The sequence below is a fragment of the Bombus fervidus genome, chromosome 1 (assembly GCF_041682495.2).
Source record: "Bombus fervidus isolate BK054 chromosome 1, iyBomFerv1, whole genome shotgun sequence".
Lineage (NCBI taxonomy): Eukaryota > Metazoa > Arthropoda > Insecta > Hymenoptera > Apidae > Bombus > Bombus fervidus.
This window is the reverse complement of record NC_091517.1, coordinates 13,615,727-13,632,005: the sequence shown is the minus strand read 5'-3', so window position 1 is coordinate 13,632,005 and position 16,279 is coordinate 13,615,727. Positions and strand designations below refer to the sequence as shown.

Genomic DNA, 16,279 nt, shown 5'->3' with positions numbered 1-16,279 from the left:
CTGCAATAATTCAGCTTTCATAGATGAATGTTGCGTTGAATACGGGTTGGATAGAACTTAAATACACGTATGCATGTCTGTGTTATGTACCTGCAGGGCGTGTGGCCTGAGTGATTTAGTTAGGAATAGTATGTAACTGAAGATCGAGATACTGTCGATGATAGAGTATATGGTTAATTGATGAAGGAAGACTTGGGAATGCATGTGAAGGTTTGGGATGAATGATGCCACATGAAAATTTGGGTGGCTACGGATGTATAAAGGTCACTGTTGAGGTTATTTGATGCGTGAACAGAGGAACGCGTGGATAAATTGTAAAGTAGAAAATATATTTTAATATAGAAGTGTAAATACAAGTAGGAATATAATTTGAGCTGGTCCAGATCCGCACGCTAGCAGTGTTACCATATGACTGAAAGCCCTGAAGCCATCGTCGCCTGTCTACTGTTTACGGTCTGCCTTCGTCCCAGTCTTTTGTCTATACGCTGTTGATGGCTTCAGTGCTTGAGAAAACTAAAAAGACCACTTCTTAGAAGTGGTGACCACTTCAACAGTCACAAATCACATTTCCAATGTTTCTGTATTTAGTTCAATGCAACCAATTCTAAATCGAAACCGTCGTTCCATTCGACCGAAAGAATAAAGCAAATATTTTTCTTCAGGTAATCGATACCAAGAATGCGCTTGCTAAAGAGAAATTACTCAAAATTACAAGAAGTAACGTAAGAGAAACTGTAATGCTTATGAATAACACTACTTATCGTTGATTATTTCATACGATATTCAGATAGTCTTTCAATCCTTGACGTTGATCATGTCCAAGTATAAAGGCGACCATAGCATAAGACTCGTTGCCAATGAATTTTTCACTGAATTATTACGGGAGCTAGCGAAAGAGGCTGCTCGCAGATTAAACCGTGCAAAGCCGATTTCGATGAAAGGCACCTTCCTCTTATGCTAGTACGGCAGCCTGTTTTCGTAGAGGGGCGCAGAATACCCTGTGCCGTGAGTTTTATGGCGGTGGATAGACGCTACCTCGAACGAGAGGGTACTAACCTTCACCGGATAATAATTGGAGTACGTAAATTACGCGTAAATCGTCGGATTCATAGAGATCGTAATGACGAAACGATGTTCTAATGAATATGGGAAATGGGAGACTGAACTGTTTACACGGGACAGGTTACCGCTGCTTCAAGCGACAGACAGATACGCGTGAAAGCGAAATTTTAATAATGGGGGAAGGTTTTATGTGAGAACGAGTTCCGATTAGGTTTCGAAGTGTGATTTTCTTATGGAACTTTTAATGACTTTAATATTATTGTGATGTCTTATAAATTGTCAGAATTTACTGTTATTTCTAATTATTTCTTAAACCTCTGCCCTTGTACTTTAAAACGTTAATTTTATGTAATTAAACAATAAATAACTAATGAAAAGTATAGACGAAGAAGATTTACATATATTTTACAGAAAGGATATAAAAAGAAGGTACTTACAAAAAATGAAGTACCTCGTAAGAAATATGATTTAATGCAGTTACTTTTATACCGGGATATGATTTATGACGATAGCAATGGTAATGCGCAAGAATGATAATACAAGAAGTGGAAAAAAAAAGTGCACGCGCACGTTCCACATACATATGTAAAGGCAATATTATTCTCGTTTAAGATGAAATATAAGATCCAAAAGATACAACGTACATGAAGCTACACCTTTATGAAGAAACTTAGTACACTTTACACACATCATATTTATAAAAATCCTAAGAATAAAACATCATACACTAAGGAAGAATTCGAAATTCTTCTCTTAACTCTAAGTATGAAATTGAAGTGAAATTAAAAGGAATTAATATTTGGATGAAATCTTAAATAAGAAGTTTAAGAGAAGCTGAAAGAAATTAATAACCCGGCCCGAAAATCAACCGATGAAATATAGATTATCCCGTTTCCCCTATTTGGGAGAATAAAAATGTCTGCATAATACCACCAGCTAGCCCTCCTCTAACCACTGTCAAGCAAGATAAAATACGCAACCGGCCGGCAAAATAAATCATTACGAGGGAGCTTGCGAAGCGCGATGACTTCGAACTTTACAAAGCAGCCTGGCCAGGATCCAACATTCATCTCGCTAAATTTATTTATCCGACAGGGCTATTTGTTACGCGTGGCGTGCCAATATCGGTTGCCTTGCAGGTTCATTAGTTCGAGATTCTCGACGAGTTCAACCATCGACTTGGATGTTCGCGACGAAGAAACGACGAAGTCCGATCACCAGAAAGTTCCGGTTGAAAATGTAAATAGCGCATTGTTGAAAGTTCCCCTCGCGACGAAGCTATTGTCCACGCTGGAAGGAAGTAACGTGGTAGTCGGACCTGGGGAAAAGTTTAATCGTTCTACCATGACGTGACGTCAGAGATAAGGAAAACTGAAAATGGTAGTCTCCGCAAACGCTCGCTGTTTGTTTCGTGCATACAGAATACGACAATTCAGTTGGATATGTATACATGTATAGGTATGTCGCTTTGTGTATCGTCGAATATTCAACTCTCATGATATTGCTTTTGCGTTTGACCTTTCTGTTTGAGAACGCTTTCTTCCCGTCTGTTGCCTCCATGTTTATTGAAAAGTCATGCTATGAGAGGTACCTTAGTATGAGGCAAAAGGACAGTAAAAGGTATGTTTAAGTGTGTACGACTTTGTTTGAAGTTAGCCTTTGCAAGATATTATTGCTTGCAAATGTAAATCTCTATGGGGGACTTGGCTTAAATATGTGGGAGCGAGTGAGAAATGGAACATAGAAAAAAATGTGTAGAAGCAGCGATTGTATTAATAGGAAGATACTTTATTGGATATCAGAGGATAATGGATAAAGAGAACTAAGGAAATAATAGACAAATTTTGTCTGTATATTTTTCCAATTTATTTCAATTTTTATTTTATTTGTAAGGAATTAGAAAGGATAGGAGAGAAAATACGAACTTCGGGTGCAATAAAGAAGAATTTAAGACAGAAGATAAAAAAGAAGTAACAGCGGACACTTAATCGAAACAGAATTACATACAATATGTATAAAGGTATAGCAAAGATGACATGACTATTTAAAGCTTTCAGAAGAAAATACGAAAAGAGAAGAAGATACGTATATAAGAGGCACGTTAAAAGAGGTAGAGTAATGAAAAAAAAAGAAAGTCAATTTTCCTATCATTGAAACTCTTACTCGAATATTTTCCATTCGCAATCAAATCAGGACTTCTCAACTTCCACGCTTTCAAACATTTTTCAACCTACATCGTCTTTTACCCAACCTCTTCACATAACTCCAATTTCCTATCAAACAAACTCTCCAGAAAATTCTCGTCAAAATTTCAAATTCTTCAACGAACCCTCCGGAAATTAACTGCCCAAGATTAACACCCTCTCACATAATAATTTACCAAGTAATTACATCAGTGAATCGGCAAGTTCTGGGTTATAAACTTCGATTGCATAAAACTTTGACAATTTTATAATTTTATATTGAATACAGCTGTAGAGGACTTGTGTAAAGGATGTTTGATCGTGAGATTTATTAGACGTTATTGCTCGTTGTTGAAACCGTCGAATATATCTAAAATAATTAAATAAATTATTATACAGACAATATTCGCTGGGAAACTCGTACACTGTATAAATCGCAAAATAAGATCGTTGATAAATGCTCGATAGATACTCGTAGATACTGATCGATAACTGTTAGATAACTATACTCCTTTCGGTTGCGTCCGTTTATTTATACTGGTCGGGGGAGAATCGGAAAATTCAAATTCGTCTTCGTTCGACGGTTGCACGTAGCGGCGACATTGTTTTACCCGAAGTTTATTTATTATTACATTACGTGTTTCCTAACGATATTGATACTCCGAGGCAAAACAACAACATAATTCAAATTGCCCTCTAGCTCATGTGCCGCTACACAGCAATCAGCTGTCACTAATAATTTGTAAAGATTATGCATTTTTGACCGGTTAGATATAACAAAATTTAAGGAATTAAATCTGCAAGAGCGCCCAGGTCTCCTTTCAGACAACTGCTCCATCTAACTCGTTGGTATCGAAAAGTCAGGGTATGAGGATCTAGTAGATACGTACCGATCAAACTCTACCCCTAGATTCGCGTCCCTACGGGTATGTCCTGCGGGTTTGCGGCGCCATGGCAAGGATAATCGCGTGCTGGACGATAACGACGTTATCGACCCGGCAATTCGAAAGCCGCGACACAGGGTCGACGGTAACAATTAAGCGGTCCGATCAAGCGATCTTCGCGGATGCTGGCCAGGGTTGCTCGGGTTCTCTAAGCGCGAGAACCGTCGCAAAACGGATCGTAACGGGTCCGCGAATATCCCGTAGACGGTGTACGGGCCAATGTCGGCTTCGTTTCGTACCTACGGACACTTAATTAATTCAGTTTGCGCCGGACTACCCGTTTGTAATGCGGGATAGGGGCGCCTAAGAACCCCGAGGCAGTAATTGATTCAAATGCTTCGAGGGTATTACGGTTGCGGAAGACGGTGTGCCTGGATCTCAATATCGCCAGTTTGTCGACCGAAACCACCACCGTGTTAAGTGTGACTATCTTGTAACCTATGCGTTCTGTTTATGCTTCGACGTGATTTAGATTTCGTATGAATTATGAACGTTCCGACGATTGCGTTAAAGTAATCAAACATATATATGAAAAGTATAGGTGGTGGTATCTTTTTTGGTAGAGGAAAATAATTTGAAAATTCAAAATAATGTCGATCAGTCCCATTTAAATAAAATTCTCTTTCTATTTGACGCTAAGATTAAACACGTTTCCCATAAATATTTTGAAAATTGTAATTGTCTCTTAGAATTGCCATAACTTAGTTTTTTCTTTTTATAAAACTATATTTATTCTCCTAATACATGTAATATCATCTATCTTCTCCTAATTTGATCGTATCAAAAAATTAATCGATATGCTTTTGCATTCTTGATCAATATCAATAAGTCAGAATTCGGACCACAATAACTGGTTCGAAGGGAGGCACGAGATACCGTCGAGATAGGAAATTCGCATCAAAAGGGTCGTTACAAAGGGCTGAATCGTAACGCGCGTCCTGTAATACCGCATGATACATGAATTTAATTAAGCAATTATTCAGAACAGTCTGGCACATTAATCACCGTTTACATCTTCTTCTTCTCTCTGATTTGTCTCATCCGTAATCTCTCCCAACGTTTCCCTTCGTCTTTCCACGATTTCATTGTACCGTAAAATTTCTACGACCACGCGAGGTATTCGTAAAAGTTCCGCACTTCAAACAACCCACCGACAACGCTCAGAGATGTTCATCCTAACAACGACTCTTTTCATCGTGGAATTCCTTTATACCCCGGCCAACAGGGTGGAAATGGTTTTGCAATTGTACGTAGTAGTTTCCATGTAGCTATTTTATTTATCTCGTTAGTAGCTGTGTGTTGAAAGAAATTACCTTCTTTCTTCTTTTTAATTTCAATTTAAAAGATTAAAGATAAAGAAGACTCATGGAATTTAATAAATTTAATTTTCTGCGAGTTATTTATTTCTTTATTTACTGTGAATGGGAAACTGTTAAAAAAGAGAAGCTCATTCTGTATCTAATTTCCCAAGTACATTTTCCATCTTCTTATAACCTTATTCAATTGTGCTTCTCTAATTATTCGCAAAAGCGTAGAGATCTCTCACTTCTAAGTAATGCACGACGTTCGTCAAATTTCATCATTCTCACACTCACTGTTGTTTCAATTCTTACAATTGCCTTGTCTCAACAACAACAAGTTACTCTGCTGAGCGTCATCAACATCTTTGTTCTAGCTTCCGTGACGCTTTCGTGAGAAAACGTAAAGAGAGGGAAAGGAAAGAGAAGAGAAAGGAGGGGAGAGATGGAAAAGGGTGATTCCAAGGGAAAGGCCGTGCTCAGTCCGAGAGAACTAATTTCATAGTTTTAAGGGCCACTGGAATTGAGCCGGTTCGGGTCATCGCTAATTGGGTGCTGTACTGACTAGATTGCGGTCACCTTGTTAGAAACCTCTACGACTTCGCTGTGAAAATATATCTTCCTAGCGGAGACCGAATCTTCTCTCGTTTCAACACGTATATCACATTTCTGGCGTGTGTATATTTCAAAAGAGACGTTTGAGTATCACGACGTTTGATAAACCAACTCGCTATCAGGCAATGCTTGACTAGACCTAAAGTTAATGTTCCAATGTGAACACATTGTTTCGATTCGTCTCACGAGAAGGCACAATAATACACTGACTACATTTATAGTTAGATTCTTTTCTTTCTGTAGCTAAGATAGCTACGTAATTTGTAATAAAATGTAAATAAATTAAAACTGTAATAAAAGTATACAAAGCTACAGAAAGCGCTGATAGAAATTTAGATCCAATATTTCCAACTTGAAAATTTAGAATCTCAAAAATGTTGTTTAAAATTCGAAATCTAAAGTTTAATGTTATCACAAATCATCTTAGAATCGAAATGCCTTCGAATATAAAATTAGCTGGAATTTCATAGTACATAATATTCGTATAATACGATACCCGATAACAGTAGTCAATTTTATTTAGATTCTCCCAAAGAAACGTATTATGTACATGTACAAATACCGATAAACTCGCTGCGCCCATAAAGCTCTCATTTTACGAGCGCAGTCGCTCGTTCAGCAAACATTTCGGTTTCCCTTAATTTAAGACCGTTCGACGAATGAAAACAAATTGGCGAGAATAGGAAAACGTTTTCAGTTGATTGCTGGAAATATCCGGGAAGCCACGAAAGGGATTCCTGCGAGGTACAAAGAGCATGCGGCTAAGGGAATAACCAGGGGACTTCTGAAAACGGTGATCACGTTTTTTTAATTAAACTGAAAGTTAGACCCCCGTAGAGAGGAATCCCCCCCGGACAATCGAGACGGCCGGTTTAATCACGACGTAATAATGACGGCAAATAAATTAAACTGGACCGTAACGCTGTCCGCTTGAACAGCCCCTCGAAGAAAGATCGCGTGCCGGAAACAAAAGACCGACAGAACGATTCAATAAACTTCGACGACACGGGGATTCCATGAACGCCGAGATTAAGTTTACCAGTATCTGAAGATTTGACGAGCATTCCAGTGAGAATCTCAAGTAATTCTTTATTCAGAAATTTGGCAGTTACGCGACTTACTTCTCGAAATAATCTTTTCATTATTTTTAAATAACTGCTTTAATTTATAATTTTTAAAATCACTGGAAAATAGAAATTCTTGCGATTCGATCATCGAACCGTGGATTCAATGATTCAGAGATTGTGCAAGGCGATTAATGTTATAACCAAATATCAACAATCATTTTAACTGTCTAAGCACGATATGAAAGTATTTAACATTAATAATTAAAAATAATTAATGGTTAAAAATATTTTTAACAATTACACGAGTCAAATGGTAAAAGCGTAGGAATATCGTTAAATGAATTAATCTCTTCACTATCATTGCCAGAAATATCACAATAGTATCGACTATTAATCTTAGCTACATTTATATCAGTTTACGGTCTTCTGCCGAGTTAGATAAACACTTATCGAGGCCGGATTGCCGATAACCCAACGTTCATCGTCGATGGTTGGGGTTTACCGCGTACCCCTCATAAATCCGCATTATCGTTGGTAAACGGACGCAGTTATGACTTTCGTAGAAACTGTAAACAGTTACTCGAGCGGAAATAAATGTGGTTTGTGCATTTCTCTGTATACAATGAGACTGAAGATCTTGCAGAATCATCTCACAAACAGAGATTAAAGGCTTAACTTAACAAGTTTGAATGCTTGAATTATGAATATCGAAAGTTATTGCTTTCATCCAACTAATCTGTCACTGGAATTACGATAACTGACTTTCCAATTTATCTGACAAAATTCCAAGCTTGAATAAAATTTAACTGTCTTATCAAGTTGTATCGAAGTGGAAGTCGTCAATCTATAATTATAACAAGACTTATTTACTGTACAAAACATATGTTTACTGTAAATATGATAGAAATTTTCAATAATTATTATCATCGATAAAAATAATAATTCTTTTACAATTTATTTGTTGGACCCAAATGATGTTTCCATAATAACGTTACTAGATAAAATATGAATTATTCAATGATAATGCACACAGCTCGCTCCAGAGTCATAAAGTTTCTTACTAAAGTTTCTTACATAAAGTTACTTAGTACTATCAGCAGAAGTAAATAATAATTCCTTTCCAATTTATATTTTCGATTAAAATGTTTTTTTATAAACCATCACTAAATAAAATATTAATATATTCGATCATACTCCAAATATCCCACAGACAATTCACATCATCATCCTATGCAAACAACAAACTGTAGCACGCTCAGAATCGTCCATCATCTCCATTTATACTTCCTGTACCTATACGCACACACACACTAGCCGTTTCAATTGCATTCGCCGATTCCCCAACGCCCAGTTTCCAGCAGTGAATTAAATTCCATCAGTGCAAACAGCTCGATTTCGCACCGCAATTCTCAAGAAGTCGCGCAGCCGAAACAGAGAGAAGACAAATCTGCTTTGCAGAGACACGTGTACATAAATAGGAGGGTCGGTAAACAGTTCGGTCACGGGTATTTAAGCACGAGCACGCGTTTACAGACTGCACGCCGATATATGTTTGTATGCGTTCGACGTCGACAAACCCCCCATGAGCAATACGTTGTAGATAACGAACTGAAATCCCGTCAGAATCCGCGTTTACGGTTTCAATATACTCGAAACAGTTCGTGTGGAGACACAGCCGCGTGTGAATCCCTTCGAGCCGAATTGAAAATGTTCCACGCCCGTGATATACTTCCGATGCTGATTTGCACGATGTGTTTGATATCCTATTGTGCGTCCTGCTCCCCGGATATTGGACAGCCGCTGGACTTGAGTCAGGTAGTGCTATGTTTGCATCGATTTGATGTTGATTTAAGTAGAAAATAATATGTTGATGAGACGTTGAAGTGAACAGTGTGATACAGAAGCCAGTGTGTTTTCGAATTGATATATCGTATAATTAAAAAAGAAGGTACAATGTGGAGAAATATGTTGAAAGTGTAGAAGAAGATATTTTTACATGAAGCTTTATTTTCAGATAAATTGATGTTAAAAGTTCGTCAAGTGTTGATTGTACTTTTTTATAATTTAATTTTTGTTGCATTTATCTAATTCTAATAATGATAAGATAAAATTAATATCTATTTCGTTATTCATTCTTTAATATGTAACGTTAAAAGTTTGATATAACATGTAAAAGCATACGTGTTTGTCGATTTTCAATATCGATTTATTTGAAAATAAAGCTTATATCTGAAACTTGTATTTTGCTGTATATGAAAAAATATCACCCTCCATTTTCAACTTACTTTTCCATGTAGGTTTCCCTCCGTTCATGTTCCACTACCAATTTAAGAATACCATGTATAATGGAATTATAAAATTGATAAAGCATTAACAATTCTTTGATGCTAATTACCACAAGACAAAAAATTCATGTTTTTTCGTTTTATTGTTACAATTGAAAATAAAAATCGCAAGCAGATTTGTAGTTTTCATAAATATAACAATATCTAATATTGCAATCATACGAGATTTATCAAAATTTCATATTTTATTCTCATCAAGATCTGGCTATTATTTCCACAATTCGTTCGCACACTCTAGAAATCTCCATTTAACGCAGGTAAAGGAAACATGTACCAACACATCACAAACTGCTAATTATTAAACATCTGCACGGTAAATATCAAAACCACAAACTTAATGACCTCTGCAATATCGATCGCATTGTTCGATTACACGATCCTTCGATTATTTTAAATAACATGTTTGCGAACGTACATATAAACAAAACAGGCTCGTGTTCGCATAATCGTATCCATAAGACCCGTTCATTTGAAACTTGACAAATGATACCGAGTTACGTTTCGTATGATAACCATGAACATGACACATCTATGTCGACATCCGTAAATTTGGAAACGTTAGTTCAATGGATCGTGAGCTTACACTCACTGCAGGCGATATTTGTCAATATTGGATCATTACGCATAATCGTACGCATTAATTTTCAGACCTGTATGCATATTGCATACGCACGAATCTAATTCGAATTTACGCGCACTGTCGCATGGCAAACAGATCCAAGATAAAATAAAATGTTTCTATAAAAAAAATAAAAAAATAAAAAAATAAAAACACGGTCAAACGATAATTGTTGATAAACGAATTATCGAGAGATTATAGGCTGAGAGAGAAAAAATGTGGAATTTCTACTTTAGTTTGCAGGAGATTGGTATTTCGCTGCTGGCACGCCGATAAATGTAAGCCTAAGTAGATGCGGACGGTTCCTGGTCAGGCAGACGTCGCCCAACGCGTTTACGGTGAAATTCACTGCGCTGAGTTATAAGAACGATATTCCTATCGTTTTTAAGATCGATGGAGACGTCAATGGGAATGATATCGTTGCAACCTGGCAGCTTCAAGGATCGAAAAAGAGATTAGGTAAATATTTTATTTACTATTACAATTACTCAATATAAAATTTGTACGAATGGAATGGAAATGAAAAAATATTTGATGGAAGAAAAAAACAAAATCCTTCCAGTCCTGAAAAATACACCATTATGATTCTGTAAAATTTCAATGAAAAATTATAAAATATTCGTAAAATTTCTATAACTTTTCATGCTAATTAGTCGTGACAATTCTCATATTAAGCATTATCCGGTGAAAGATAAAATAATCGATCTTAAATTCTCCAACTTTTTATAATTCTAATAAAATAAAATAAATTGATTCTAAATTCTCCGACTTTAAAATGTTAAAGAACCCTGAAGTTTAAAATAACCGTACCTTGATCGTTCGCGAGCTTACTCAAAGTGTTCTATACTGGAGCAAACGAGTGGGATTAACTTTAAAGAAAATATTTTTCATAAAGACAGCCTAGACCTCTGCGAACCTTGACACGTGAATCGATAAAACTAATATTTTCAATGGCGTGTTATCGGAATGTCGTCGCTAAACACGTTGGTAGGCGTTCGATCTGTTAATAGCTTCATAACCCGTAACATTAACCTGTTCGATCCTTTATATTCTTTTTTTTTTTTCTTTCGTTTTTATCTCGCAAGCAAATAACTTTGCTTTCTGTTTATGGTTCGATAATCAGGCTGGCATTAAATCTGTTAAAAATTTTCCAAATTTTCTATTCCCAGGGCCTTTTCGTCACGTAATAGCCTTCGTAAAGTACGATACAGTTCTTGGGATGCTGGTCTGTTACGAGTCGACACATCACCAGGGATACAAGTTCGTCATGATTTGGTCCCGGGAGAGAAGCCTGCCTTTGCCGATCTTGAAGGAGCTCAGGTCCAAAATGGGAGCATACATTAATCAAGGCAGAATTCGGATGGTAGATCACGGAGACTGTTAAACAAGCCGTAAATTTGCACGCAACACTGCGTCTCAATATACTTAGTGCGTTGATAATTTAATTTTCTTACTAATCGACTGATATTTCGTGGAAGGGATTGAACTTTCTTCGCGTTGATGGCATTAAGAAGTTAATTGTAATGATATCCAAGGCCAACCGAAATTAACAAAAGACATTTGATCGTGTGTAAATTCATAGTACGAATAATAGAATAATTCTGCATAATTTTTATGTGCGAGATACTTGTTTATAAGAATCAAATCGTATAGAATAGCAACTAATACAAATAAGAATAATAATTTTAGATTTGTAATTGCGCGATATAAATTTACAGACGGCACTCCCGGAGAATGAATGATTCAAGAAGGGTGACGCAGAATTTACTCGTTCAGCTCATGAAATATTCGGGTAACAACCAACTGAGCCAAGAGCATCAACACCTGCGGTCGAAATGGTATCTTGAAATACTTGGCTATATCATTGCGGCTGGAGTTTCAGCCATGACGCGAATCACCAATAAAACTGTCATAAACGATGTATTCCGTGGGGAAATAAGATACTGCGTTGAATATTTCGTAATCGAATAACGATATAGCGCACGTCATATAAATTCTAGAATATAAACAGATTAAATAAAAAAAAATTTTTAATTGGACGAAAATAATATTCCGAATTTTTTACTATTAACAAATTCACACAGCATTTTAGAGGTGATGTTTAAAAATTATACTGTATTTCCCTATTATATACAATCTATAATCTATGACTTTTTTATTCGATCAGCAACATCATTAGTGTTCAATAGCAACATATAAATCGACGGTAAACAATCTTCTGTTGGAAGAAATTATTATTTGAATTAGTCATACTAACCTCATTTATGTTTACATTTTCTTCAAACAAAATTCTTCGAACTCGTAAACGGAAGGAATAGACAAATAACATCGTGCAATTTACACGAACGACAGATCTACGCATTTGCACGGTAACTTTGAAATATACCGCCGTATTACGTGCATTTTGGTCAATCCGTTAATTGAACATGATTAGAACTATCGCTGCAACTACCGTTCGCTGTAGCCACGAAAATGGATACGGAAACACGGTGTAAAATATCGAGCGCTTGGAATGCGCTAGTAAACTCGAAGATCGAGTATTTCGCTATGTTTAACGCTACAGCCTGCGAACAGCTCGAATTGTTCAACTATTTTCCAACTTTCCCTCTCTACCTCAGTCCCTGTTCTCTTCTATTCCGCTTCTCTCTGTCCTTCTCTGATGCCATTTCAAAGCGACCTGCAGATTTTCAGCACAAAACCCGGCTATAAATCCCGCGTATCACAATGACCGTGTCCGTAATAAATATTGCAGGCCAAACACCTAATGGGGAACGCCATTTCGGCGCGGACTTCGATGATATTGTTTATGGAGACTACGTACGGGAACGCGATATAATGGAAATTCCGGCGTCCGGCCGACTATTTATGGGACACCGTCATGTGCTACCCATTGCCGTATAACGACGAGCCCCTACTGCTTTCCCATGGTATATAGGCCACGTGACCATCCCACAGGGACAACTACTGCACGCTCTTCTCTCTTCCCTTTTTGTTTTCTGTTTCTTCCTCTCTTGCTTTATACCGTTTTTTTTCCTGCCTTTTGATGTCACCCTTGGTTTCGTAAAATGATTATGAATGAATGTGGCTTCGGCTGTTTGATGCGTGTTTCTGATAAACTAGCTTTGCATTTGCGTAATTAGTATTTAGATGGGATATGCTAAACACGTTCTGTATATTATAGACATGTGTAGCGTAATGAAGGGTTTTTAAGGTAAGGTCGAATATAATATTCGAGGTAGATCCTACTTACTGAGTTATTGCTAGTTTCATTACTGTAGCCAAGCTGTGAATATTTGTGCAAATTGTTGCATGGAAAGTAGGGATATGTTTCATTCTTTAAATATTACATTGTATATTTTTCATATTCTTGCGGAATATACGTATTCTGCGTACCCTTTCATATTTAAATTTCTCAAAAATATACAAATATCTCTTCCAGCGAATAGTAATATCTATGTGTAAGGTTTCTTTTAAATTCAAGCAATATTTTGCTATTGCAACTTCCAAGAATTATTTGACGACTGATTCCTTTGGAGATTAATTTGGAGATTCGATGTAATTGTAAAACCAATTCAGAAGGCCACACGGTATCGGAATATGACCAAACATATTCGGAAACAAAGTTCAACCAGTTTCAATTTTAATGGTCACTATATTAAACTCAACACGTTTCTTTAGACAAAACAACAGTTTCTTGTCCCATTTGCAATTAAGTTGATTCTGAAGCTTGTATGTAAATTATTCAATGTGACGTCATTGAATCATGCACTATACTATTAATGGTATGTTACCCCATATGGTGTAGATAACCGCATTTATATACGCTATAGAGATATATGTATATATAGGCCACGTGACCGCACCACAGGGACACCCATTAAACCGACCCCACGGATCATGATGTCCCATGAACATCACTTGAGGGATTCCAGATTGTTTCGTTCACAAAAGAGACACAGGTGACGGCGATCAGGTTTTTAAAGGGCGTTACTGTCCTTTAACTGTTTGGATATATTGTTAAATTATTTACTATCTCGATTAATTTTATTAATTAATTTTACACGAATCTCCAAATTAATCTCCAAAGGAATCAGTCGTCAAATAATTGTTGGAAGTTGCAATAGCAAAATATTGCCTGAATTTAAAAGAAAGATTATACATAAATATTACTATTCGCTGGAAAAGATATTTGTATATTTTTATGAAAAAGTATCATTTAAATAAATTAACAGACGTATGGTTTTTAATTTAAAACAACATCATTATTTTCAGAGAAAAATGCTTTTAGGGAAACACAAAAGAAAGAAAATTATTCTTTTATAATTCTCCTAATTTTAATTATAAAACTTGATAGCACGGAGTGTGTTATAATTTTATTGAAGTTTCACACGTTCACTTCCATATTTAGCAGTGAAACAAACGATAAAGGATGACTAAACGTGTCGAGGTCAGGTCGAAACACGCCAAAAACATTTTCCACTTGGTCGCAATGTTATTCCCAAGAGTCATAAACAGCGCAAAAGCTTTTTCGCGCACTTAAAACAACTTCATTCACTTTGCTACCACTGTATGATATGACCAAGTACCTCGATTTAATAATAATATTTATCACTTCAGTTATTACTAAAGAGAATACAAATTTAGCTTTTGTAATCTGATCTTTGTTTTCTTCAATTAACTAATTAGCATTTATTAGTTTTCATGAGAACTTATTAATTCGTATTAATCCTGAGCTTAAAAATTTTTTAAGCTATTTGATTGGTGATTCTAAGTAGATCTGGTATCGTCAAAAATAACCAAGATAATAGTTTGTTTGATGCTAAAAAAATGACATTTCTCTTTTTGAAGCATTCGGAAAATTGACAATGTTTTACTTGAAATATTTTTGAAGAGAAAAAAAGAGAATAAAATTTGTCCATTTGGTTCAGACTTCGATTGAGAAAAAATCAAACGTAAAAATTCTTCGAGCGCAATACGCTTGTTAACTAACTTCCAAGTGAACTCGTTAACTGTGGCAATCAACGGGTTATCGACTACAATTTCAAACTTGATATTTTCCAAACCGAGGTGTGAAATAAAAAAAAAGTCGAGAATATTTTTTTATTGATTCTACTACTCTCACTGAGATACCTTTCAGAACCACAGAACATTACAGAAAATTAATAAACGTACCTCAAAGATACACGTTAAATATCCACATTACAAATTTCCACCGATGTCATGTAAAATTGCTTTTACAAGATACCCGATACGTACGGAACGATACAAAGGCATTTAATTATAAATCGTTTCTCGAATGTCAAAGGTAGCCTACCTGAACGTGCCACAAATACTTGCGCTCCGTACACAAGATAAATTGGACTTCCTGTGAGGATATTGGGATAATTAAATTTTACACGTTGTAACATAAAGCATGTCCGTGTCGTTTCTCCACAGATGCATCGAGTATTACGTAAAAGATATCGGTGTTCTTTTCAATGTAATTTTAATTACATTATCGTTCTTTCATCGACGACGTTCGACGTCTATCTTGAATCGAAAAACCGTAGATAAAACGAATGAAAAGAATGTCTGGGCAGAAAAGGAGGTTACATTAATTTGCAAGAGAGCACCGAATTTTCTCGAGCGTTCTTTCTTTCAAAGACAGCCACCCTCTTTAGCGTACGCCGATAATCTTGTCAAAGAAAGGAGACTCTCGAATACAACAGATTTATACCGTATACATGCTTCGTCTTGTACATGATACATAAGGTTATATGTACCATTTACCAGCCCTTCGAAGGGCTCCATGAGTCGGCGATGTTCGAATCTTGGAAGGATTTCGCGGATTAGCGACCAATTGCCGTTTTCTCCTCTTATTTCCGAGAAAGGTCCAGATTAATTCTCCCCAAGCTTGCTTGGGAATTGGCGTAGATGATATTAAGCTATTTTTACTTTTCGTGTCTGGTTAAATAAAGATAGTACGACGTAGAGAAATTTTCTTTTATAGTGATACTATCATAGTTGAGAAATTAGTATCATATTCACTAGACAGTAGTGGTTGTGGCATTCAGTATTCAGAAATATTAGTAGAATATTCAGCTGAAGTGTTGTTTTGAATTCGAGCAAGAAACCGCAATTTCCAACGTTTAATTTCCTATTTTGTT

General features: G+C 36.2%; 2 protein-coding genes across 3 annotated transcripts in view; one reads left to right on the top strand and one right to left on the bottom strand.

The window, feature by feature from the left end:
- The window catches only part of Hwt (SH2 domain-containing adapter heavyweight), a 251,558-nt gene that overhangs the window by 80,385 nt on the left and 154,894 nt on the right, over nucleotides 1-16,279 (bottom strand). The window lies entirely within an intron of this gene.
- On the top strand, nucleotides 8,649-12,224 carry LOC139987154 (uncharacterized). 2 transcript variants are annotated; one of them, XM_072003113.1, is made up of 4 exons: nucleotides 8,649-8,984; nucleotides 10,370-10,592; nucleotides 11,303-11,524; nucleotides 11,852-12,224. In XM_072003113.1, exons 1-3 carry the CDS (start codon nucleotides 8,718-8,720, stop codon nucleotides 11,515-11,517), a joined length of 705 nt encoding a protein of 234 aa, XP_071859214.1. In that variant the 5' UTR covers nucleotides 8,649-8,717; the 3' UTR covers nucleotides 11,518-11,524; nucleotides 11,852-12,224. The 2 variants fall into 2 exon arrangements, with proteins under 2 accessions (XP_071859214.1, XP_071859206.1); XM_072003105.1 differs by having other exon boundaries at nucleotides 8,659-8,984; nucleotides 11,303-11,561.

Bases quoted from the DNA above. Each gene is read 5' to 3' on its own strand.
- LOC139987154 (XM_072003113.1), top strand. From the start codon at position 8,718: ATGTTTGTATGCGTTCGACGTCGACAAACCCCCCATGAGCAATACGTT. The intron at 8,985-10,369 runs GTAGTGCTATGT...TTTCTACTTTAG, and splicing joins AGCCGCTGGACTTGAGTCAG to TTTGCAGGAGATTGGTATTT. The intron at 10,593-11,302 runs GTAAATATTTTA...TTCTATTCCCAG, and splicing joins AGGATCGAAAAAGAGATTAG to GGCCTTTTCGTCACGTAATA.